This window comes from Typopeltis vanoorti, chromosome 12, assembly GCF_054136105.1.
Source record: "Typopeltis vanoorti isolate ZY-2024b chromosome 12, IOZ_Tvanoo_1.0, whole genome shotgun sequence".
NCBI lineage: Eukaryota > Metazoa > Arthropoda > Arachnida > Uropygi > Thelyphonidae > Typopeltis > Typopeltis vanoorti.
In genome coordinates, this window is record NC_143560.1 from 15650499 (window position 1) to 15677610 (window position 27112).

General features: G+C 34.7%; 1 protein-coding gene across 1 annotated transcript in view; it reads left to right on the plus strand.

Annotated features, from left to right (window-relative positions):
• Positions 1-27112, plus strand: part of LOC150100596 (WD repeat-containing protein 82-like) — a 131669-nt gene that overhangs the window by 15284 nt on the left and 89273 nt on the right. Inside the window, exon 2 of the mRNA XM_090401178.1 lies at positions 5959-6056. Within this exon, the coding sequence (XP_090257304.1) occupies positions 5959-6056 (98 nt within the window). The remainder of the gene's footprint in view (positions 1-5958; positions 6057-27112) is intronic.

Consider the following 27112-nt stretch of genomic DNA (forward strand, 5'->3'; position numbering starts at 1 on the left):
AAAGATTTCTTAACCAGCTCTCATGCACTGCTGGTCTCTCTCCTCCTCCCCCATCCATGGAACTGTACCATTCTTAGTTTTATGATTATCCCTTATATACAGCTTCCTTAAAATCTGATATGTGGTAAGAGTGACCACTGCATGGTTACTTTTACCACCATGTAAAAGTGACCATGAGCAAGTTTACCACCATGAACAAGGATTACATCTCTGCTCCACTCGGATCCTTATGTTCTCTCTCTCTCTGCTGTATGTTGCATAAGGCATATGTCCTTCATAAGTTTGGTTCCCCTGTCAACATCATAACAATAATTACGGGTATAGACCATATTGGTCTGTTCCGGTCTCCTTATTCTTTTTTGAGGTTTTGTTTATAATTGTATAGTTCTTCTTCTTTTGATTTTGTTTTTAGTTATTTTAAAATGTCTTTGTTCCTTTTTTGATCAAATAATGTGTATTTCACTTGTTTTTATTCTTTGTTTATCTTGTTTGTTTATTGCCCAAATTTCACTGCCATATAATAATGTGGGCCTAAAGTATTGTATATTTTCAAGCGTTGTTTCTTTTTTCCCTTGTTATCTCCCATAATGATCGCTCATTTTACACTTGCCATATTTATCTGCCTAAACAATTCTTGCACATTACCCTTTGTGTTCACTGGCGTATAGCAACTATCCTATCTGCCTCACACCATATACTCTTAAAACCATCAATGTAAATTCTCTACTCTGATAGAATACAAACTCATTGTTTATCATAATTTCACTCCATCACACCATATCACTGTTCTGTTGAAATATGCAAAGCCTCCTATTTCTGACATTTCTTCTGTTAATCACATTTCACTGATTCAATATCTCTATACTGGCTGAGGACTAACAATGTTGCAAATTCATTCTCTTTATTTCTGATATTTCTGGCATTAATATAAAGAAACATCTAGTTTATTATCGGTATTGTTATACCTAATGTTTTTCCCCCTCCCCCAAAAAAAGAAGACATTTATCAGGTGAAAATAGCTTGGCCATTCCATGTGAAGTGTGTTGTTATAGGGAATCAAAGAATGACTGAAACAGCATAGATGTTTTATAAACCGATGAGGTCCAAGGATGTGGATAGTATTGCCAGTAATAGACTAGAATCTTTGTTATACAGTTGAGATTAATAAGCTAAGTTATCTGAATTGGTTGCTGCACGGTATGATTTCCGTACCCAAAGACAATAGCAAATGCCAATGAAATGGAGTACACAGCATGTGAATATCTTGGTAATTTTAATTTTGTAGACATAGTCTGAAATCAGTAAACATTCATAGAAGGAGATGTAATTTACGGAAAGAATATAATCATTTCAAAGGAATTTCAGAAAGAATTGAACTTTGGATTGAGATATAAGAGGAGATGATGTTTTGGATCTTGGAAGTAACTAATGGCATTTGGTTAATAATGAAGAATGGTTATGCAGTGAAACATACTATAGCCCTCACCTTTAATAATTAGAAGGAACTTGAAAATGTTCCATGTTCAAGGCCTCCAATAAGTAAGGCGATGGTCTCACACCAAGCCATTAAATTCATCCCCAACAAAAATGAATGGTGACAGAAATTGCTAAGGAAGCGTAGATATTTCTTTAGCATTCAGCATACTCTTAATTTAAGCCCTACTTAGGCATGGATAATGCAATAATATTGTGAATTGCATTGTCCATTGTGAAATCATGAGTTATACCGAAAAGTAGTTATATGCCTTGGAATAGTGAGAGCATTAGTCTTGAAATGCTTGGGCAAATTAGTTGGACATATAAAGAACAGGTAACTCTAATTGGAGATTTTAATTATAGTCATGTGGATTGGAAGGAGGTTGAATTTTTGAAGGATAAGTGTCTCAAGCAGCATGACTGAGAGAAGCAACATGAGGTTTTTATTGTTCGATATAGTATCATTTGTTTTTAGTATGCTTGGACTACATCTTCCAGACCATCAACACAGAAGATCTTGGTTTTAACATTAGAACATCCACCCATGCCATGCAAAAACTGATCTTAGCTTTGCTGATGTTATACTTATTGATACAGAACCAACAAATGCACAAAAACATCTCAGTGTACTAGAGGCACAGGCTAAACTTATTGGTCTGCAGATCAACATCCAAAAGTTCAAAGTATTCTCAATAGGTTGTGAAAACTTTATTCTTCATATCAACAATAAACCCTTGGAAAAAGTAAAGGACTTTCAATACCTTGGATCATACATCAGCAATACAGAAAATTATATTAGAAAACGTAAACAGCTGGCTCTAGTCTTCCATAACAAACTCTGGCCCATCTGGAAATCATGATTAGTATTATTAAATACAAAAATACCATGCAACCAGTAGATCCATTTTCTTGTATGGTTCTCAATTCTGGACAATAAGCACCAAAAAAAACAAAACTACAGATCTAATTAACTCCTTTGGAACTACATGTCTCAGACTGATCCTTGGCCACTTTGGACTGTGTCACTAACTCTGCTGTACTAAATCTGGCTAGGCAAGAATGACTTGTCAATATAGTCAAAAAAACTACAACTCAGATGGCTTGGGCATCAACTCAGACATCCTGAAGTCTCACCCATTTTGGAATCCCTCATCCTGTACAAACCAGATGATGGCAATCACAGTAGAGGAAGACCATGCAAACAATTTTGGCAATACGTATGTGAAACCATAGGCTGAACTGTAAAACTCCATCTGACATCTACCAGTTAGCTCAAGATAGAGAGACTTGGAAGACCATAATTTGCTATATTTAATTTTTAATATAAATTTCTTTTCACATTGTATCACATTGTGAATAAACTATGATGATTATTATTACGGGCGATTCCAAGGAGTCCTTAGACTCATCAAGGGAGACCCTAAACATCATCAAGAACAACTATTCAACATCCACACAGTATCTATCATACTTTGCCTTGAACTCATTCACAGTCATGGCACCCACAACAGACTGACAGCTTATTCCACTCATTCACCACTCTCCAAGTAAAAAAACCTAGCTTTAACACCCTTGCTAACCACACTCTTGCCTAGTTTCCATGGATGGCCCCTAGTCCTCCCACCACCAGTCCTGTTCTGAAAAATATCTTCTGAATTAATCTTATAGAAACCCTTCAGTAATTTGAATGTCTCAATCATATCACCCCTTTTCTGCCTATCAACCAATTTCTGCAACCCACAAATCTTCAACCTGTTCTCATAAGGTTCATTCCATAGACCTGCTATCATCTTGGTCACTCGCCTCTGGATCCTCTCCACCTCCTTCCCATCAAGAAGAAACCCTGGTGACCCAGATCTGGACACAGTAGTCAAGATGGGGTCTTATCAAGGCTTGATACAGAGGAACAATAACTTGCTTGTCTCTGCTCGTCAAAATATTCTTCAGTAACCAAGTGATTTGATGAGCTGATTTAGCGACTTTTGCAATGTGTCCCCCTAAACTTCAACTCCTTATCCACCAACACTCCCAAATCCCTGGCCCTTTCAATCTCCTGGAGTTCATTTCCACCAATGTGGTATACTGCTGCTAATCTTTTCACCCCATAACCTTATGCTTTGCTACATTAAATTGACATCCATTCTCCTTAGCCCAGTCCTCCAATCTGTCCAAATCATCCCGCAAAATTTTGACATCATGTTCATTCACTATTGCTCTACCCAACTTTGCATCATCAGCAAACAAATGAACAGTTCCTCTCAGATCCTTTCCTATATCGTTAATGAACAAATAAATAGTAGTGGTCCAAGAACAGAACCCTGCAGCACACCACTAGTCACAGGTCGTCTTTTGGACTCTACCCCTGAATAAACTACTCTCTGATATCTCTCCATCAACCACCCTCCTATCCATCTCACCAACCCTATATCCATTCCCATATGCTGCAGTTTCCTGATTAGAATTCCATGTGGTATCCTGTCAAAGGCCTTAGCAATGTCCAGCAGTATCACTGTATACCCATTACCCTTATCCAGTTCAGCATCACACATTAAATATGTGTTATAAAACATAAGCAAGTTAGTGAGGCATGATCTACCCTTCACAAAACCATGCTGTCTCCCATACAATATCCCATTTTCATCTATCCATTCCTGTATTTTTCTCTTGACTACTTTCTCCAAAACCTTGGCAACGACTCCTGATATGCTAATCGGTCGGTAATTTGCAACAGCAGTCTTGGAACCTCCTTTATGCAGTGGAACTATTTTCCCCTCTTTCCACCCCCTCGGGACTAACCCAGCCCCGAGACTCAAATTAAACAAAATGGTCAAGAGCACTGACAATTCTTTAGATGATGATGATAATATCCTCACAAGATGTAGGTCTGAATGAGATATTAATATTACTGCTGGTGAAGGCGGTGGTAACTGAGAGTGATCGTGAGGTAATCATTTGGGGATGATAAAGTACAAGAGAGTTGCTGTCAAAGATGGTAAATATATGTGCGGAATTTATATGGCAGTTAATTATGGGTGGACTGTATCAATACTGTGACGGCATCAATACTGTGGGTTGAGATGTGGGGAAAACAGGTTGACAACATATGGGAATTGATTATATTGCATCTGACACAATGTGAAATATATCCAAATCAACTCCCCTATGCCATCAACGTTATTCACCTCAGTGCTCGCATAAGTCATCAGCACCCAGTTTCTTCACTTTCAAGAGTACTGATGTGAGAGTAATGGGATGATATTTTGAAGGCTGACTTTTTATCTATAAAGTAGAGGCTAGATAATAGCTTGCTTTCATGATGTTCAGTATATGCCATGTGAATATGACAGTTTATATAAGGTGATACACGATGGGTGTTAATTCTGTACCACAACTTTTGGACATAACTGGAGAAATACTGTTTTATAATCGAGTAGCCATTTTAATTAACACTGAATGCCAAAGTTTTTTTTTTTTTTGAAGAATGATATGGGTAAACATCATCATAATGGAGAATTGAACAATGAAAAACTTATTTGTGTCTTTATCCTTCCTTAGTGAAGGAATTTTTTTAAGTTATTAAATATGGCAGCTGACAAAAAGAAAAGTTGATCCTTGTTGGAGTAGGCAATGAATACCAGTCATATAGAAAGATTTGGAGAAAAGAGCATAGCTAATAATAATAATAGTACATGCCTGATGGATTTCTGTTCAAGACATAGATTAGTCATTACCAACACCAGATTCCAACATAAAGATGCACAGAAATTCACATGGAGAGATCTTGCAAGAACTAAGAAAAGACTTATTGACTATGTTATTACTAATAGCACTATCTTCACACTTGTTCAAGACATGAGTATACTTGAGATTAGAAATAGAAAGTGATTACTGTTTAGTATTGATCAGGATAAAAATGAGTTTGATATCGAAAATAAAAATACGTACTCAAATTTTGAGAAGAATCAAGCTTGAGCAACTTTCAGAAGTGAAGTGTAAATTCAAATATATAAAAGTTTGAAAACAAAAAGCAGACCTTGGAGATTCAGTGGAAAGTGATGAAAAAAACATTGATTCAGCCATAACATTACATATCAAATCTATTTTTGATATGTAATGACAAAATTCTAGTTTAATTTCTTCTAATTGTGATATATATTTAAGCATACTTAAAAGAAAGTCCATCATAAGGTTGCTAATAAACTTTTGTGGATGGGAGCAACATAAAAAAATTTATTTTGTTTCAGCGAAGTTAATAATTTTAATGCACTTTGAACTTCTAATTGGGGGAAAAACATTAATTACTTTCTGTTAATATGTTTTGCAATTAGGAATTGTTATAAAAAACATGTTATGAAACTTAACATGTATTTATATTAGACCCCATGTCTACTCAGCAAACAAACCTAGTTTAATATTTTACTATTAAGTTACCTTCGGAAAGATGCTTTACTAATTTTTTTTGTTTTTGTTTCTTCTTTATAGACATAAAAGAACATTGCACAGTAAGAAATATGGTGTAGATCTTATACGATACACCCATGCAGCAAATACTGCTATTCATAGCTCAACTAAAGTTGATGGTAAGCTAATTTTATTCTGTTATATAGCTAGAATGGTAATATGCACTTCTGCTCTGTTTCGTGTATATAGAATGATAGTAAATACCATTTTCTTACATATGTCTGCATAAATTTCCATGGAGAGAATCTGCAAGTAAAAAGAAAAGTCTTTCTGACAAAGTTATGGTTGATAGCAGATATCTTCACGCTTGTTACGCACACAAGTATGCTGGAGATTAGAAATAGGAAGTGAACACCATTTAGTTTTGATTAGGATTAAAATAAGTTTCATATTGAAAAGATTTTAAACAGAATCAGACTTGAGCAGCTTTCAGAAATGAAGTGTAGAATCAAATATGCAAATGGTATTCAATAAAAAAATTGAGTAGAGAACATAAACTAATTATAAAAAAATTGCCAAAAAATTATCCTTGACCAAAGCCCTATAAGCATAATGCTTTTCTATAGGAAATTAATTTTGTGTGTGTGTGTGTGAGAGAGAGATTGCCACCGATGAGACTGTAAACCTGCAATGCCATGATTATTTTTTGATTTATTGGTTTATATTTTTTACATAATCCAGAAACCCTGTTCTAGAGACCTAACATGAAATTTTTTTTCTTCAGGCCTCCAACAAGCAGGGTGGTGATCTTATACTGACAGTTAAATTCCTAATGACATTCACAAGCATCACTGCAATGGCTGGATTCAGATCACCTGTCTGTTTGGTTGGAAAGCACGTATTCTGTCCACTTTGGTCATCCAGCTCTGCAAGCTATCAAATAGCAAATGTGGCAAACTGTCTTCTATGACAAACTATTATGTGTACAATGGTAGGCTGATACAGTAGTATTATCATTCTATATGCAAAATATAGAATGATAATAATACCACAAAATAATGTTGGTATTTGCCAATATTTTTTGGGAAAACAAAATATAACAGTAACCTATGTTATGAATAATATTGTGGAGTTTAGTTTTATTTGCCATAAATAAGTTCAGCATGAGCTTCATGTTTATCTTGGCATACTTTCAACTCATAACTCAGCTCTTTACCATAACTCAGCTCTTTACCATTATACACTCATATATTTCCATATTAATGGTATTTACATCATTGCTAATTTTGTTGTTTTTAACTGTTGTAGCAACAAGTGTGTGTATGGGGGGGGGAGAATTTAAGGTGCAAGGTTGATATTAGACAACAAGGTGGTTAGGAAATAGAGACCTTTCTACTTGGTCGCCTATTTAGGAAATGAGCATTCAAAGAAGTCCTTGGATATCATCAAATTGACTAGCTTGAGCAACTACCAGTGGGTTTGAAAAATGCCTTATTATTATTTTTTTAACATTATTAGAACTTTGTTACAAATCCAACTCTGTCTACAGTTTGAGCAGTTTTTTCACTTTCATATTATCTGTTTCATTTGTGTGTTTCTTGATTCCAATTTGATATACTGAGGATGCACTTTGATACCTTGGTGAAAATGTTATATTAAACAGTATCTTATAATGTAATTTATTTGATATATTATTTCTTTACATTATTGTTGATTAAAAATTATCTTCCAGATTAAATCTGTTGTTTGTCAGCTTAGCAATATTGGCAAACTTACATTTTGGTAAGCTAATCTGCATCAATCTACCTAGATCTTGAATTTCCTGTAGGGTTATTTTTCTGCCATTCAGGCACTTCCTTTGCTAATTTTTCTTCTCCCACTCAGTTCAAGTGACATACTGCCTTAGATTGATTGCTTACGCATACTTGAATGCTAATGATGTCAAGTTTTTCTTTAAAATATCTACATTTTTAATATGATTTTGTAGTTGGTGACATTTGTTTACTCTCCTAATTTTTTTTTTCTGGACTCTCATTATCTATGGTCTCTAGTCTTCAGTTGTTTTATTTCTAATAATCTTTCAGATCCACAAATAAAATCAGTTTAAAAATCACTGTCTTGGAGTTGAGTTTTGAATAATTTCTATTATTCCACATAAATTTGTTAAATTTGCTTATACTGTTAGCTATTTCCATATTTAATTTTTCATCTTCACTAAAAATTAGGTCTGAATGGTTGAAATGTTTTACTTGTTCTATAAAAATCTTGATATTTTCCAAGTTCTTGACTATTTCATATTGAATTTCTTACAGCAATTGTTCATTTTAATTAGCAGGTCTTATAGACTTCCTGCTAGATACTGTATATTTGGGAGTATAATATCATCCACATACAGTAAAGAGCTGATTTGAATAACTGCAGTTTTGATACCAGGTTTAGTTCCACTTTCCTTCATAATGTTATCTATGTAGATGAATAACAGCCATGATAGTGTGGGTATTACTGCTTTACACCTAATTTTGCATCAAAACAGATCCCAGCATCCTTTGGCTATGCACAAATTAAATATAGGCTATGTATGTACTCTCTATCAAGTTTCATATACACCATATAATTGTAGTGTCAGAACTTTTTATATATTTATATATATGCCTTTTCTAGATCTTCAAAACAGATCAACAGATCCATGTTATATTCCTGCATTCTGCATTCTTGACTATTTGTCTTAAAGTATAAATCAGATGTTGATAGCTCCTATTTGGCCTGAGTCCAGCTTGTTCTTCCAATTTTTCTTATGCTTGCTTGCTTGGAACATTCAATAGAGAAATTCCTCTGTAATTATCACATTCTGTTTAATCACTGGGAGTGTGCTTTTCTAACCAAGCTTTCTCATTTCTTTTGTAGCCACTGCGAGCTTTTGTACCTTAATATAAGTTACTAAATGTTTCTGGTCAGACATCATCTACTCTTACTATATTTCCACAACATTTTGAAATATATCTGCATTTCTCTTGAATATTTTCTAACACTGTTCTTTTGCTTTTTATTTTCTTTAATAATTTTTTAGTCATTACTCCAGATATCCACATTCTCCTTATGTCATATTTATCATGTTTTTTTTTTATGATCCTGTTTCCTCTTTTTAAGCTTCAGTAGAGCCTACTGAGCATTCTCAAATTCTTTCAGTCTATTTTATGACTTTTTACTCATTCATATTTATTACTTTTTTCTTCTGCATTTTTCAAGACCACATGCTGACAGAAACTTTTAATATAAATTCTTCTCTTAAAGGACTGGCTCTTTTCATTTTCTCTCACTGATTTTCTGAGGTTTGGTTCTTGTTTTGAAACTCACTTTTTGTCTCCAAAAGTAAGCGTTTCAAAACAAACCTCTGAAAGCTATTAAACATTGATTGATTTTAAAGCTTGCTTACTATATTCATTCTTATCCAGCTGAAAACTAGATGATCAGCTCCAATTACATATCCCTTATACATTCTTGTATTCCAAACCAGTCTTGAAGATATCACAAAGAACAGCTTTGTTCCCTTCATGCAAATTTTTGTTGGAACATGACATTAGTAATGACCAGTCTACATCCTGAACAGAAGTCTAGTAAGTATTTCATGGCTATTTGCTTTGCTGTTTAATGGTTGTTTTTCCTAATAAACCATGATAATTGGAGTTAGAAGCCTTAATCCATTTGCTGTTTATCTTTGCAAACCATATAGAGATCTCCAAACTTATCTGTCTTTGATCCTTAAGTAATGACCACAATAAATACATTATAATTATTTTAATCATTTTAACAAGGAAAGAATTCATTAGTAAGTTAAATAAAGTTGCTCTGATAGTTATGATTATTTAAGGATAGTTGAGATTTGATTTTGAAATTTCAGATTATGTTTCATGAGTAAGTAATAATTTCCCTTTATTTCTGATAATTAATGTATTCAGTGTGTCTGAATATTAAAGACATAAACAAATTTTCAAATTTTTTGTCTTTTTTTTGTTCTTAATTTGAGGAAAACTTTTTTTATTATTATTGAAAATAACAGCACATTATATAATGCTGTTTACAGTGAAGAGTATGAAAATTCTTATAAAAATATAAGAATGTTGTGAAATGATTTATTTCACAACATTCGTATGCTTTTCAAAAAAAAAGCAATAAATAAATAAAATAAAGAAAGTAAATAAATATATTGTTGTGATCTTTGCACCTCTGATAACCTGGCCTTCATGGAAGCTTCACCTTAGCCTGCATATGTTGCTACTGTGGATTAGCAGAACAAACAGTGCTGCATGTACATTTTGGTGTTGGAAATACATCAGTTTGAATCCATAGTTTACTATCCCTTTTCACTTGGCACACAGATCAGCTTAATTGGTCACAAGTAGTGGTGAAGATTTTCCTTTTTAAAAATGAAGTATACTGGCTAATTGGTTGGTCTTAGAATTTACAGCAAGAAACTAAGGCTATGAGGCCAGTGTGTTATGCCTGTAAACTGTTGTTCTTCTGACCAATTTTGTGGGATGAAAAACCAAAGTATCGTACAGGAAATACCTTTATAAAGTTTTTTTTTGTGTCCTAGATGGGATTTGAATGAGGTGTTTCCAATTAAAGAGCATACTCGCCAGTGAAAACATAAATTCTCATTGTAGCAGACTGCTGCGCAATTCCTGTGACATCAATGCTTTTGAATGGAAATCAATTATAGCAAACTTGTATCCTCTAAAAAAATAATTCCTTTTGTTCTGTTCGTTTTTTGTAGCAGTGAGAAGCAGATGTACAGTATGATTCATATGTACATAACACTTAAACTGTGAATGAATAAGTATCTGGAATTGAAGGGTGATTGCTGAAAAACAATACCTGATATTAAATCAGGTTTAAGGTAGGGGTATGCTCTGTGTCGATGAATTGTCCTTATTATCATGATCAGTTTCTGAAAATCTTGTGATATAGTGGCTCCTTTTTCTAACATTCTGGTTTTCTGTTTTTCCACATTCCCTTTCTGCTTACATGATCATACTTCATTAGATCCTTTTTTACATATTCTCGAAAATCAGATTGTTAACTTTTAATATGGTTCTAATATTGATGTCGTATGGAAAATGTTTCCACAATCTGACATTGTGAGATTAGGAAAATTGATAAGTTGGTGTCCAATTACTGTGATTAATTGAGGCTGAAAAAATGTTGCAGTAAATGAACTTCAGTTTTTATATAAATTATCTAAATATTGCTTTTATAATGTTACGTTATACAGATTGTTTTTTTTTAATAAAGAATATGGACAAATCAAATCCCATTTTAAGTAAGAGTTATGTTCCACTAGCTTTAATGTGAGTCAGATTTAACCCACACTGCCTATTATTTGCCTATTGCTTATGTGTTTGCAGTAGCACATTAACATATTTTAAACGTTATTTCTCTTAGTTTCATTCACAGGATGCATACATAAATTAGATTTCAATATGAAATTATTAATGCAAAGTAATTAACAGGTAAATAATATGAAAAATAGGAGAAAATAAGTTTTTAATTTGGCTAGTCAATCTTCCTTATGGATTTGTCAAGAGATAACTGAACAGTAACTTCTTTCTTCTCTTCATAAATCTCTTGATAGCAGGCTAAAGCATCATCTATTTTAACTCGGGGGTTCACTTTTTCCACACTGCACACAAACACTAACAATTGTTGAAGTGTATGAGTACAAATACACAGCCTGCCCATGTTCACTAGTGAACAAAGAAGATTGCTGTTAGGTGGCATGCAAGTAACATAGACATATTAAGTCTTGTGGTAAAATTGCTTTATAAGTGTGTTTTTTAAGGAAATTGAAAATAATACAGTTATATTCATTACAATAAATTTAATATTTCCAGTATTCCAGCAAAGTCAAATTGCCACCATCAGAGAACATGTACAGTATATGCATATGTATGCACTGAGTAATGAGGCTGAAGTATAGAAACCAAATGTGAGCTTGAAGTCTTAAATAGTGTCTCCTAGTGCAGTGGTTCTTTACCTTTTAGTTGTTTTGGCCTCCTAAGTATCCTAAAATATTTTTGTGGCCCATTAGTTTGTAGCAACATAATAATAAAATGGTTTTTTTTTTTTTTTTTTTTTTTTTTTTTTTTTTTTTTTTTTTGTAAATAGTGGTTTTATTTACTGATTATGAAGAAAAAAAAATCAGAAAACAGAAATCAACTTGACTCAAATGTATTTTAATGAGACATCTGTTGTCTCTACATCACACTGAGTTGATGCGAATAGCACTGAGTTGTGTTACTCAGTGCTATTCGCATGCAGTAGTCTATTCGGAGTCGATTTCGTTTAATATTTACCATTGTGCAAAATCCCTTTCCACACAAATATGTAGAAACAAAAGGCAACAAATTTTGAATGGCAGTGGTAAATAGGTGCAGATATTCCTTCCAGATATGTATCCAAAATTGGACCAAACTTTTCTTTTTGAAAATGGAGATCAGACTTAAATTCTTTGTCAATCCCAGTAGTGTGTCATAGTTCGTTGGTGATAAATTTGTATTTTCGCAGTTATTATATGGATCTTGAATCCACAATTTTCTATAATCGAGTTCATTGTTTGGAAAATATTTATTGAACTTTTAAATTAATCTATGGAGATGATATATAATTAAAGAATTTACATGTAGTTTATCAAATTTAAAATTATAGACTGAAATCATTTGTGAATAGTTTGTAAACATTTCAAAAACATCTGAATATACTCTTTGAATCTATCTATGCAGCTTTATTTTAAGTGATACAGTGATATAGATTTATTTTAAGTGATATAAGTATTCGTATGCATAGAAATTCTATGCATTCAGTATTTTTTAAAACTTCAGAGAATCACTTCTATCACATGTTCACATGTCCAGTAGGCAGATGTCACAACTGGCAGTGTTGCCAGCAGCGAAAAGTCAACTTGTCGCACCACCACCACAAAAGAAACTACTGCATTAAATTGAAAGCAAAAAATAATTATTTTAAGAGATTTCAAAATTTTTTTATTATTATTATTATTGTTATTGTTCCGGGCAACTCCAAGGAGTCGACAGACTCATCAAGGGAGGCCCTAACATCATGTCAAGAACAACTATTCGACATTCACACAGTATCTATCATACCTTGCCTTGAACTCATTCATGGTCGTAGCACCCACAACAGACTCTGGAAGCTTATTCCACTCATTCACTACTCTCCAAGTAAAAAACCTAGCTCTAACACCCTTGTCAACCACCCTCTTGCCCAGCTTCCATTCATGGCCCCTAGTCCTCCCACCACCAGTCATATTTTCAAAAATATCTTCTGGATCAATCTTATAGAAACCCTTCAGTAATTTTGAATGTCTCAATCATATCACCCCTTTTCTGCCTATCAACCAATTTCGGCAACCCACAAATCTTCAACCTGTTCTCATAAGGTTCATTCCATAGATCTGCTATCATCTTGGTCACTCGCCTCTGGATCCTCTCCACCTCCTCCCCATCAAGAAGAAACCCTGGTGACCCAGATCTGGACACAGTAGTCAAGATGGGGTCTTATCAAGGCTTGATACAGAGGAACAATAACTTGCTTGTCTCTGCTCGTCAAAATATTCTTCAGTAACCAAGTGATTTGATGAGCTGATTTAGCGACTTTTGCAATGTGCCCCCTAAACTTCAATTCCCTATCCACCAACACTCCCAAATCCTGGCCTCATCAATCTCCTGGAGTACGGTTCCACCAATGTGATATACTGCTGCTATTCTTTTCACCCCAAAGTGCATAACCTTACACTTTGGCACATTAAATTGACATCCATTTTTCCTAGCCCACTGTGTTATAAAACGTGAGCAAGTTACTGAGGCATGATCTACCCTTCACAAAACCGTGTTGTCCCCCATACAATATCCCATTTTCATCTATCCAATCCTGTATTCTTTTCTTGACTAATTTCTCTAAGACCTTGACAATGATTCCTGATATGTTAATCGGTCGGTAATTTACAACAGCAGTCTTGGAACCACCTTTATGCAGTGGAACTATTTTCTCCTCTTTCCACCCCCCTTGGGACTAACCCAGACCCGAGACTCAGATTAAACAAAATGGTCAAGGGTACTGACAATTCTTTAGCTGCTTCTCGTACAACACGAGCTGGTATACCATCCAATCCCACAGATGTATTGACATTGAGGTTATGCAATAGACTACTCACCTCCACTTCATTCACTACAATTCCCGTATAATCTACTGGTACATTCGTTTCTGCAATGTCACCACCTGGATGATATATTCTTGCAAAGTGCTCACTCAGTAACTCAACTATATCAACTGATTCAGTTACCTCCCTACCATCGGCATTCTTTAAAATCATTCTGCCATGTACATTTTTCTTTTTACTTGCTACATATCTAAAAAACTGTTTAGGATTCTCTTTAGCCTGCACATGGCCAGTGTTCTTTTGTAATCCTTTTTTGCTTTTCTTACCACACTCGTTACCCTTCTGGCCTGCGCTTTATACCGTTCGTGTGTTTGCCGGTCACCTTTCTCCTTAAATTCCCTCCATAGTTGTTTCTTTTTTTTGCAGCTCAAGCTTAATGGTGTTATTCATCCATTTAACCCCTAGTTGATTTATTATTCGGACTCTAGGTATACAGTCAGCCATTGCTTCATGCAAACACTTCTTAACTACCTCCCATGCACTGTCGACTTCTAGTCCTTGCAGTTGTACATGCCATGGCACTGAACCAATCAAACTCCTAAGCTTGTCATACTTTCCAGCCCGATAATTCCACATGTACCCTGTCTTAATTGAAAATTCTACACCTTTAGCCACCTCCCAAGTCAAGACCCTATGATCACTCTCACCGATTGGTGGCAATGTGGTCATATTTGTTACAGCCAAATCCTCAGATGTAATTACTAGGTCAAGCACTCTCTGACCCCTAGTATTTTCCATTATATGCTGTCGCAGATAGTTATCCCTTAATAACTGCATAAAATCCAATTCCTTCCTCCCGTGTGTCCTCTCCTCACTCCAATCAATGCGACCATAGTTGAAATCTCCCATAATAATCACCCTCCTTCCACTCATTTCTTCTATTTGCTTGTGCATACTGTCACTACCATCTTTTCCATCACCTGGTCTATAGCAGCACCCAATCGTATATTTAGTTCTGCTAGCCACAATCTCACACCAAATGTGCTCTTTTCTCAATCCTGCAATTCAACTTATATTCTCCTTGGCTGTAGCTCATCAGCTATCATCAACAACACCCCCCCCCATTTTATTCTCCCTGTCATTCCTGAACACACTATACCCATCACATTCAATCCCACTAGCTATGTCATCTACAGTCAGCCATGTTTCACTAATACCAATAACCTGTGGTCTGGAAGTGCCAACCGTGGCCAAAAACTCTTCCTTCTTGTTCCTAATATTCCTAGCATTAGTGTACATGAATTTAAGACCCCCATTAGCCCCAACCCTACCTTGATGCCTTATATTAACTATCCCACTCTGATTTGTTGTCCTTATTTGCTCGGGCATATTATATTCATTCTTACATTCGACTGCCTCCCTAAGGACTGTATATCTACTCCCACCCCTTAATAAATCTAGTTTCCCTGAATTTGCACATCCACCACATTCAGCAACACTTTCTCAAGTCTTCTTACACGTAACCATTCAAATGCAATCCATCCATCTTATATAGATCCTTTCACCCATCGAACTCACTCCACACGTCCACAAATTCCACACCACTCATCATACATAACCCACGCATAAAGTCATTCGTAATTATGGCCCTCCTTTTAAGCATTTCACTGTCATACCATGGCAAAAGACTAATCATTCTAACTCTCTCACTCTTTTCTTTTGCTACCTCAAACAATTCATTCAGGGCTTCTATCATTTCCATTTTGTCTCCTTTCAAATCATTCGTACCTGCCACAACAATCATTTCTTTCACCCTTTCCTTTTGCTCTTTAATAGACTCAGTTACATTGGTACGATTTTGTCAAATCCTCTACTATCACACCTCGTACTAACGAGTCTCCATACAGCACTGTATCCTTCATTTTGTTCATGTTCACACTCATACGTCTATTTTTCCTGTCATACTTATTGGCTGGTTCGTTCGGTTGACTTTTGCTCATACGCTCTAGCTGCTGTTTTGCCCTTTGTATCGCACCATTCAACAATGTGATCTCACTCATTACGTCTATCTCATCTTTTTTATTCTCAGTAAAACCACTAATACTATCATTCACACTCTCACAATTCTCTGGTACAACCTCGCCGTTTCTTGTCATATCCCTATTTTCTTCATTCTGAAGTTTGACAAAAATATCACACTCACGATCCGAAATACTCTTCAATTTCTCATTCTCCCTACATTTTCTACACACATTCACTCCTTTATTATCATCTAACCACACTCCGACTGCATTCCGCAAAGCGTACATTTCGCAGTTAGTACACTGAATCATCTCTTTTATACTACCGTTCTTTGATAAAGATGGTGAACCATCATTACTGGCTGCCATTTTCCTTCGTACTGGAGCCATACTTACTTGCAACGTATTTTATCAAATTATAAATTATGACACACCAGAAACACACAAAAAGATGCACTAAGAGACGCAAGGCAAACAAAACTACGCAATATTAAATAAATTTATCAACGATAACTGAAAATAATACTTATCTTATCCTGAGCTTTCACGAACACTACACACTACGGTAATCCCTCTAGCCAAATTTAACTAGAAACGTTCTATAAATTTTCCACGGCCCTCCGGGTTAAGAATCAATGCCCTAGTGGACTAAAAATGAACGTCTTGGCTGTTGGGCTGAAGTACAGAGGATGAGAGTTTCCTATTGGATTAGATTCATGCAACCAAATTTGATGTTTTATGCTACCCAAACCTTAACAAATTTTCCTACCATTCTGGCCAGAAACACTTATGTTGCTAACTTTTCCTCTCCTATTTTTGAGTGACTACACCATCCAAGATTAGCTCTACTCACACATTCCTGAATTCAAACAATGTCAAGTTCCTTCATAATATTCTAAATTTTAATATGATTCTGCCATTGAGGCCATGTGTTCACTCCCCTAATCTCTCTCTCAGAACTCATGTTTGTGATACAACTTTAATCAAGGGTTTTATTTCTAACCCAGCCCTCAGATCCATAAGTTAAAGTTGGTTTGAACACTGCCTTATATACTGCAATTTAGTGTTTTAATTTCTCTCTAATTCCATATAAATTTTTCAGTTGACTTCCTGCCATTCTAATTGCTAATTCTAATATCTATTAACATGTTTAATTTGCCATCTTTACTAAAAACTCTGTCTAAATAGCTGAAATCTTTTTCTTGTTCTATAGGTTCTCCATTCAGGATGCAGTGTTCTTGTCTATTTTCAAAAATTATCTTTTTATTGCTCATTTTCATATTAAATTTATTGCAGATTTTATTCACTTTAATTAGGGAATCTTGCTGACTTGTACCAGATTTATTTAGAAGTATAACATCATCTGCATAAAGTAAAGAGTTGGAATTAACATCTCCAATTTTCATATCAGGTTTAATGACACCACATTTGTAATGTAATCCATATAGATGATGAATAACAGTGGAGATAATGTGGCATCTGATACACACACCAAACCATCTCTTGTACTACCTTCAATTCTAAACTGCTGACTTATGACATAAATACAAACTGTATTTAACAATATAATGACCCATTCATACAATATAATTGTAGTGTTTGAACAGTTTTTTGGCACACTTTGTAATATGGCTTTTCCAGATCTACAACACTTAAATACAGTTCATTGTTATATTTGCATGATTTCTTAACTATTTGTCTTCCTTAGAACTTCTCTTTGGCTTGAACCTTGTTTGTTCTTCTCCAAGTTTCCCTTCCACAATTTTTTAGCCTTTTCTCAAGTATGCTTGCATAAATCTTACCAGGAACTCTCAGCAGTGAAATTCCTCTGTAATTAATTCTCACGTTTAGTTTTATTTCCCTTTTTATATATAGGTACTATGATAGCTCTACTCCAGTCATCTTGAATTCAACCCTCTGATCATGCCTTCTGAATTATGCAGCATAGCAGTGAAACTTTTATATCCATATTTGACCATTTCCAGTCAAAATATCTACTTCAGCTGTCTTTCCACATTTCAGGTAGCTTTTTGTACCTCAGGTATTTACACGTACTCCTGATTGTATTCCTCTTGAGAGTTTCCTGCTATCATGCTGTCACTGCTTGTTTCATTTAGTTCTTTCACAGTAATTACTCCAGATCTAGAATATCTTTAGTTTTCATGTCCCTTTTTATATCTGATTCCTTTTATGGTATTCTTTCTTCCATTTATAAGATTTCAATACCCTCCAGAATATTTTGCCACCTTCCTGATATTTATTATTCATGTTCTTGCCAAAATCTTTCCATGACTTTTATTTGGCTAGTTTTACACATTGCTTTGTTTCTTATGTTTTTTTCTATTTTATCAGAGCATATTCTGACTTTACTTGCTACAAGCTTTCAATACACTTTCTTATTTTCCTTGACTGTCTCTTTAACTTTCTAGGTTCACAAATTTGGAGTTCTGATTTTTCTATCCTTGCAGACAGCCTCTCCACACCTCACTGTCCAAATCAGTCAATATTTTCTTCAGGGTGTGCTACTGAATCTCCAACAGTTAGTTCTTGTTTTCAAACTCATTTTTTCTTGAATAATATTTGTATTAAAGTCTACATTTCACCTCTGAATGCTGCTCAGTTGTAATTAATTTTCAAATTTTCTTACACTCTTTTTCTTTTGAGTGTGATCTTCACTGATTTTAATGGTTCAACATTAAACTCATCTTCACTGGGTCAAGTTTTTCTTGTCTACAAGAAAGTCAAGTTTTTCTGTTTTTCATATGATACTTCAACTTCATTGTTGCCCTTCTCTGTTACAGCTTTTGGATTATCTTGCTTATGATGCTGAAAAGGTTGGCCAGGTTTAGAGTAGTAGTCATCATCATCATCAAATTCCTGCCATGTACCCTCAAAGGGTGTACAGGCTATGATAGTACTACATGAAAAATTTACATCATTACTTACTTCCTATCTACAATTTTCCTCCAGATCAGTCTGTTACTTGTCAAGACTCCAACATTATCAGATCTTATATTTCTATCGTCTAAGGCACTTTGTACAGTATCAATCCACCTATATGTAGGTCGTTTTTCTGCCAACCTGGCAGAGAACACTTGTTTTGCTAATCTTTCCTTGCCCATTCTATTTAAGTGACCATACCATCTGAGATTAGCTGTGCTAATGCATTCCAGGATGCCATCATATTAAAAATGATTGTTTTTAATATGATATTGCCATTGATGCCATCTGTTCACGCCGCTTAATCTTTCTCAGGACTCTCATATCTGTGGTCTCTAGTCTTTGGTCAAGTGTTTTACTTCTGACCCAGCTCTCAGATCTATAAGTTAAAATTGGTTTGAACACTCTTGTATACAGCTAATTTAGTGTTCTGACTAATTTCTCTTTTATTCCATATGAATTTATTCAATTGACTTCCTACCATACCAGCTTTGTTGATTCTGTTGTCTATTTCCATATTTAATTTACCATCTTCAGTAAAAATCGTGCCTAAGTAGCTGAAATGTTTTACTTGTACCACAGGTTCTCCGTTCACAATGCAGTTGACATTTTCAATGATTCTGCATATTTTCATTGTCTTTGTCTTTTTATTGCTGACCTTCCCTTCAGTATGTGGAATTTTCAGTTATCATGGTGTAACATGAAGAGAAAATAAAATAAAACCCCTGTATAAGAGCTATTACATAAATTATTTAAAGAAAGAAAAATATTCTTGCATCCAAGTAAAGTATATAACAAAAAGTGTTTGTTGAACTAAATAATAAAAGAAGGAATATATTACAGTTGTGATATGAAAAAATTAGCTAAGTAAGACAGAAAAGATTAGTCATAAGAAATTGTATGTGAGAGGCTAGTTTTAACACCTGAAATGAGAGATTAAAATATTAAGTAAATTCTTAGAAAATTTTGGAAGGGGGATTAATTTGAGGCTAGCAAAAAAGCAAAACTGTCGCTCAGGGTCAATTCCCGAATTGAGAATTCCGTCACGTGTGAGTCGCGTGCTCGCTGACCTCAGGATGTTTGGCAGAAAAACGCCACCCTAATTGGTCGGTGAAGTCGAATCCAGTAAGGGCGGAGAAAAGAAATTAAAGAAGGTGCCGGTAGGGGTCAAGGTATAAAAGGGTTAGAACACCCCCCCCCACACACACACAAGGCTTTTTCCCGGATAGTTTCTTCACAAGCTTTTTCGTATAGGTTTTTCACGCAGTTTTCTCCTGAGTGGCGGGGTTGGAGTTAATCTCCATCCGACACAACAAGGGAACAAAAGTGAGCAGGATTTCAGTTCCGTATTCCTATGGTAAGAAATGAGGAATGCCATTTAGCTACAGGAAAGAAGGTATTGTCTATGTGTTTCATCATTCTGTGACAACGAGAGATAGAAGTCAGTGCCCACGTGGTGAGTTTCACAGCCATTGTATAGATGATTCTAAGTGTGTCCTTAATTCAAGTACTATAGGTAAAGATCGCGAAAGCCCAGTTTAATGCCAAAAGAACTTAGGAGTGACAGATTATAGATTAGTTCATTCAAGGAAAGTACGATCGGAAAAACGGTAGAGGCCAATATAGAAAACCCAACTCAAAAGGTACTGTAAAAATCTCATGTTAATTGAAATCGTAGGTAATTGTAATCATTGTTCTATTACTGAACACTTGAAGAGACTAAGGAAAATTATACTAGGACTATAGTACATGACTGATTGTAATGAGAGTATGCTTGTTAATATTAATTATATAACTATTCAAGTGCCCTGAGATTTATGCATATGTATTGTAACTTATAGAAAAGTTTTAAATGTCAAAGTTATGTGTTAGTACAGTGAAAGGATAGTTTAATCTACATAGTTTTAGATAGTTAAATAGAGTGAGTTGATCATATACAGGGTGTTCGGGATAAATTTGACATATTTATAATTAATTATATTTTTCCGTAAGTTACATGTATTAACACACACTTCTCTTCATTTAAAAGTTTGGACCCTTCTTCATTCATATACAAGATGTCAGAAAGGATGGATAGCTGGAACCCACCTGAATCATGGAAGAGAATAACTTGTATCATGATGATTCGTGCCCACCATCAATATAAGGATATTACGACTGCTGCCCAATGCTCCCTGAATACAGTAAAAACAATCAGGCATGAACTAGAGACTTGCAATGGTGACTACGAGGATGTAGCAAGAAGAAAGATCCCTAGCAGACGATCTGATTGCGTTCGTACAGCAGAATTCCTCGCAAATCTGCAGGAACAGGTGTTGAAGAACCCTGGCATTGGAATTCGGGCTTTATTCGTGGAGTTGCTAACTGTAGTCAAGCCCTGGATAACAAGGGTAGCCAATGGTAGGCCGTATGTATGGCAGCAGGATTCGGCCCCTTGCCACACCTCTGGGAAAAGTCAAAAATGGTTGTCTGAAAATTTCTACGACTTCACCAGTCCAAATGTTTGGCCTCCAAACTCCCCAGACCTTAACCCCATGGATTATTTTGTATGGGGCGCAGTTGAAAAAGACACCAATCGCACTTCTAGTAATACAAAAGCCCAGTTAATGGATAAAATTAAAACAGTTTTTGCGTCCCTTCCCAGGGGGACTGTAGCATCAGCTTGTTCGAGGTTCCGAAGCAGAATTGAAGCTGTGATCGATGCTAATGGTGGTTATTTTGAGTAAATCTTGTTGATAGTATTGTAATTAACTCTGCCTGTAATGTTTTTTTTGTCAATTCATTAAATTTAATAGATACAAAGAAGATTTTCTTTTTCCTTACGAAACTGTCAAATTTATCCCGAAGACCCTGTATGTCTATGTGCTACAGCATATAGCGTATTCAGACTAATATAGGGTTAACTAAAGTGTTAATTAGATCTGGGATTATACATATGATTGTATGTGTTGAATTTGTTATGGTGGCATGATCACAATACCCATATAGGATCTGTTAAACTGTGAATGAAATTATTATGTATATTTTGTCCTTCATTCACATTTAACATAACCTATCATATATTAAGCATGACTTGTTTAAAAATTATTTGTTAATCCCTTGCTTAAGAATTATTATTCATGTATTATTCCTGAATTTCATCAGCTATTATTGATTAAATAATTTTAATGTATATTTTACTATTGGAAGGACTCAGTGATAAATATCATTTATCTTATTTACTTTATTCCTTCAATAATATTATGAGAAATTATATGTATATAATTTAATATACCTTATATATATATACTGTAACATATATTTTATTATTATTAATTGTAAATGAAATGAAAGAGAAAATTAAGTAACTGTAATATTTTTATTAATGTTTTTCATTACTCAATGTAAAAGTATAGCCTTATGTAACGTTAATGCGAATGTTTACGTTTTGTTCGTTGCCATGGAGAGAACAATAAAATGGAACGCGTGTGTGTAGACCGTGAGCTTCGATAACGAGAAGAGAAGAAATATATGAGTAGTGATATTGAGTAAAAGAAAGAGTTTTTGAGGCGGGAAGAAGGAAGGATATAAGCAGGGAGGTGCAAGGAAAAAAAAGGACTGAAGGGCAGGAATTCAAGAGAGTAGTATTTAGAAGTGTGCAGAGACGAAGTGAAAACTTATAGATAGCTGAAAGTAAAGTCAGCAGTGGCAGTAATAGGAATTTAGTGCCGTATTTGGATAATTAAAGGACTGGAAGGTTAATGAAGGATTCAGAATAGATCCAGTTAGCTTAGAATTACTACTTATTTCTATATTGCTTTTAGGAAGAATTGTACAGAGCTTAATTTGTTGTGAAGTAGTAAACAAGGATATCAATCTGCCCTATAGTTGCCGTCGAGAATTGTGAAGCGCGACAAATAATAATCTAGTTATAACCTTGAAGAATTCTTTTAAATGTGTTCCATAGGTGTAATAAATATAATTTGAAGATGTGCTCACATTAAATCTGACGTGCTGAAGATTAATTCCGGTGAGGATAGTCATATTTTATTTGTTTCTTTGTATGAAGATTTGAGTGATAGTTCCATTTCGCTTATTCTAACATTTACTGTGGCATATCGCTGAAGTTAGAAGTTGAAAATAATTTGCCTTGAAATAATATCTGCTGCGATCAATGATATGATAAGTGCCTGCTGAGAGTTAAGTATGGAGTATAACTGAGAGATAAGAGCGAACTAATTAAACAAGAAATTCTGTTGTATTAATCTGAGTAAGGAATCTTGTAATTGAGAAAACTGTGAATCTTGCATGTGAAGATTTTGAAGACTGAATTAATATGAATGATTTGGCCTGATGTGCTAACTTAATTGTATTGTCTTATTTTAGAAGTGGAATTCATGTATTTGTCATATAACCTTATATTAAATGTTTGTTTTGTTAATTTCAATATTGTGTTTGCCTGATTCTTTTTTATTGCACCGTTCATAAATAATTCGAATCTTGCGGGAGCCTCAAGTGGAAAATATTAAATTCGGCCTGAATGAGTAAGGAGACGGCTAATTTAATTGAAAATTGATTCTACTATTTTATATAGACTAATCTAAATATAGGGTGGCGCAGTATAAATATAAATTTCCCTACATTTGGATTAGTGATCAATTAGCAATTAATTGATTTTATTAATAAAAGTACGTTACAACAAAATGGCAGATTCGAAACTAGGATGTACGTTCCAACAGATCCTAGCCAAATACTTGTGATTAGCTAATGTTATTTTGTAAATGTTTTCTTAGTATTGAATTGAGTTATATATATTAGAAAGTGAATTGTACCATGCTAATGAGTTTAATAAACCTTTGTTCATCGATAATACAGTTGTCTGAAATTGCTGCCCAATGCACCACTTGAAAACGTATGAACCTAATCACGTGGCAGGGGAGAATATTTAGATGAGTAACGAAATAAAGTGTCACGACTGCAATATTGTCTCACATTCAGACATATTTTGGTAATTACTCCTTGTTTTTGTATTTAATATCTCAAACTAAATGTCCTAAAAGGTGCAGTATAATATAAATATTAGGGACACTAAGGGGAGAAATAGCTTAAATATTTGTATTTTGGGTAATATCTCGTACATAGATGACAGTTGGATAAAGATAAGTAGAATTTCACTTATAAGGATAATTGTTAGAATAATAATCATAAATTGGGACACAACAATACTATATCTATTACAACAGTTATTCAATTTAATCGGGGAATCTTGCACACTTGTAGCGTATTTATTTAGAAGTATAACATCATCCGCATAAAGCAAAGAGCTGACATTAACACCACCAATTTTGATATCATGTTTAATACCACTTTCCTTCATAATGGGATCCATATAAATAATGAATAACAGAGGGGATAATGTACATCCTTGTCTGACACCAGATTTAACATTAAACCATCTTCCTGTACTTCCTTCAGTTCTAACTGCTGACTTACAACTCAAATAAAGGCAATAACTAGCGTATTGACTAGCTTCTCTCTTGGCACTTTGTCACATGCCTTTTTTCAGATCGACAAAACTTAAATACAGATCTTTGATATATGTTCCCATGCTTTCTCAACTATTTGTCGTAAAGTGAAGATCTGGTCCTGATAGCCTCTATTTGGCCTGAATCCAGCTTGTTCTTCACCAAGCTTTTCTTCCACAGTTCTTCTCAGCCGTTTCTCAAGTATACTTGCATAAATCTTGCCAAGAACACTCAGTAGAGAAATTCCTCTGTAATTCTCACATTCAGTTTTATTTCCCTTTTTATATATGGGTACTATGAGAGCTCTACTCCAATCATCGGGAATTGTCCCTCTGTCCAGGCTTTCTGAACTATGCAGTGCAGCAACTGTAAGACTTTTATACCAACATAGTTCAGCATTTCTGGTCGAATATCATCTACTCCTGCGGCCTTTCCACATTTCAAGCCTTTGATAGCTTTTTCTACTTCAAGTATGGATATATATTCCTGACTGTATGCCTGTTGAGTGTTTTTTACCACTGTGCTATCACTGCTTGTTTCATTTAGCAATTTTTCGAAGTAATTACTCCATACTTCAAGGATATCTTTTTCTCCCGTTTTCATGTCACCTTTATCATCTCTAACCCCTTTTACTCCCTTAGAGTAGTAGTTTGTTATAGAAATTACTTGCTAATTTTAAGTTTTTGTTGCAGTTCTTTAAAAATTTTCCCTTTTCTATTTTCTTTAGTCTTGATGTATCTCTTACCAGTAGACGTTGCAGATTTTGGTATAATTAACCTATTGTTATTTTCCAAGGCATCATCTATTAATATGTTAGCATTCTTCATGTTCTTTCCAATCATCCTCTTTACAAGACTAAGTTTAGCATATTCACTTTTATTTCTTGGTAAGGTATTCTTGCTCTTGAACAGCAATTCTCTTTTGTCTTAGTAGTTGTTTGGCATGTGTTTGTTCAAGACCTTGTATTTTTCATTAATATTAATTTGTGGCTGATTTAATTTATGGCTTTATTGCTGTTACTCGCTGGCTGCAGAATATACAGAATTAATATTATTCTTTGGTGTTATATTTTTTTTCTTAAACTATGAGTCAGGTCCAGATATTGTTTCTAACTAGTCGAAGCTCTGTATTAAAATTATTTATTATTTATCTGTTCTGAACTGTTGTTGTAGTCTGAACTAGTATGTATTCTATTTCAGTAGCTGAAATGTTTGGAGAACACCATGTGCTCTTTTAGATTTTCTGTCAATGAAGGAATTTCTCACAGGTAGGAATTTACTTAGTGCAAACTGAGCCGAATTTCTCATGACGCTATGCTGTCCAAACATTGCTTCTTATTATAATGTGGTGCTGAAATCCCCATTAATCTGCTGTTTCATTGTGATTTGCCTCATTATTTGCAGCCTTTATTACATTTTATAAGGTTGTTGCACATATCATTGGTGATCATTGGTTTCGAGGCTATCTGGTGAAAAGACATGCTGTTAGAAAGTTCCTGAAAGATCTGCGATTTTTGTTGATTTATTAAGTGTTTTCTTAGATTTAATTGTATGGTTTATTTTAATTGAAAACCAAAAACGAATAGTAAAAGAGATGGTAGTTCTGGTAGGTACTAATAATTTAAATAGTGACAAATACAGTATGAGAGAAGATATGAAAGGTCTGTTGGAAGAAGTGAGAAAAAAATGCGAGTGAGTAAAAACTGTAGGATTACTACCCATATATGACAGTACTGAGTTAAGTTGGTGATGATAGCAAATGATTTCATGTATAGGCTGCATAGAAGAAATGGATGCGAGTTTTTAGATCTGTGGAGTGTGTTTGATGACAGAAAAGACTTGTATAAGAAGGATGCCCTGCACTTGAACTCATATGGCATCAGGAGCTTGGAGAAATTACTTCTTGGTATGAGACCTAATGCAGAGAGTCAGAGAAACTAGATCATCAAGGGAGGAATGGGAAAAATGTGTGTGAAAGTTCAGTAAGTGAATGTCTTAGAATGTGGTTATGTATGTGGTGAAGGGGCAGAAAAATTTGCTTTGGATTTGGACCTTTTAAATATGTCTGAGGAGGGAAAAGAGAACATTCTAGAACAAGACCAAATAGATTGCATATCTAATTATAAGAATAGGCTAGGTGGTAATTTCTTATGTCTATACACAGATGCCAGGAGCATCAGAAACAGGGGTTGAGTTCATTGCTTTATTGAATACGGTGTGGCCTAAGATTGTTGATATTAGTGAAACCTGGCTATCAGAATCAGATATGGTAAGGGATCGAGTGTAATGGGTATACTATTTTTAGGAATGACAGAAGAGATGGAGAGGAGGAGGAGTTCAGCTAATGATATCAGATGACTAAGTCCAGTTAGGGTAGAAACACAAGAAAACAATAATGGTAACATTGTCCCATGTAGCAGTGAGTTTGAGTCTATCTTGTGTGAAGTGGAGGTTATCCGAATGAAATATATGGTGGGTGTTGCTACAGACCTGGCAGCTCAGTTGCAGGGGGACAAAGAAATGCATTGCCAGTTTAATTTAGCCTATGATACCAAATGAGTGATCATTATGGGTGACTTTAATTTTCTTAACATT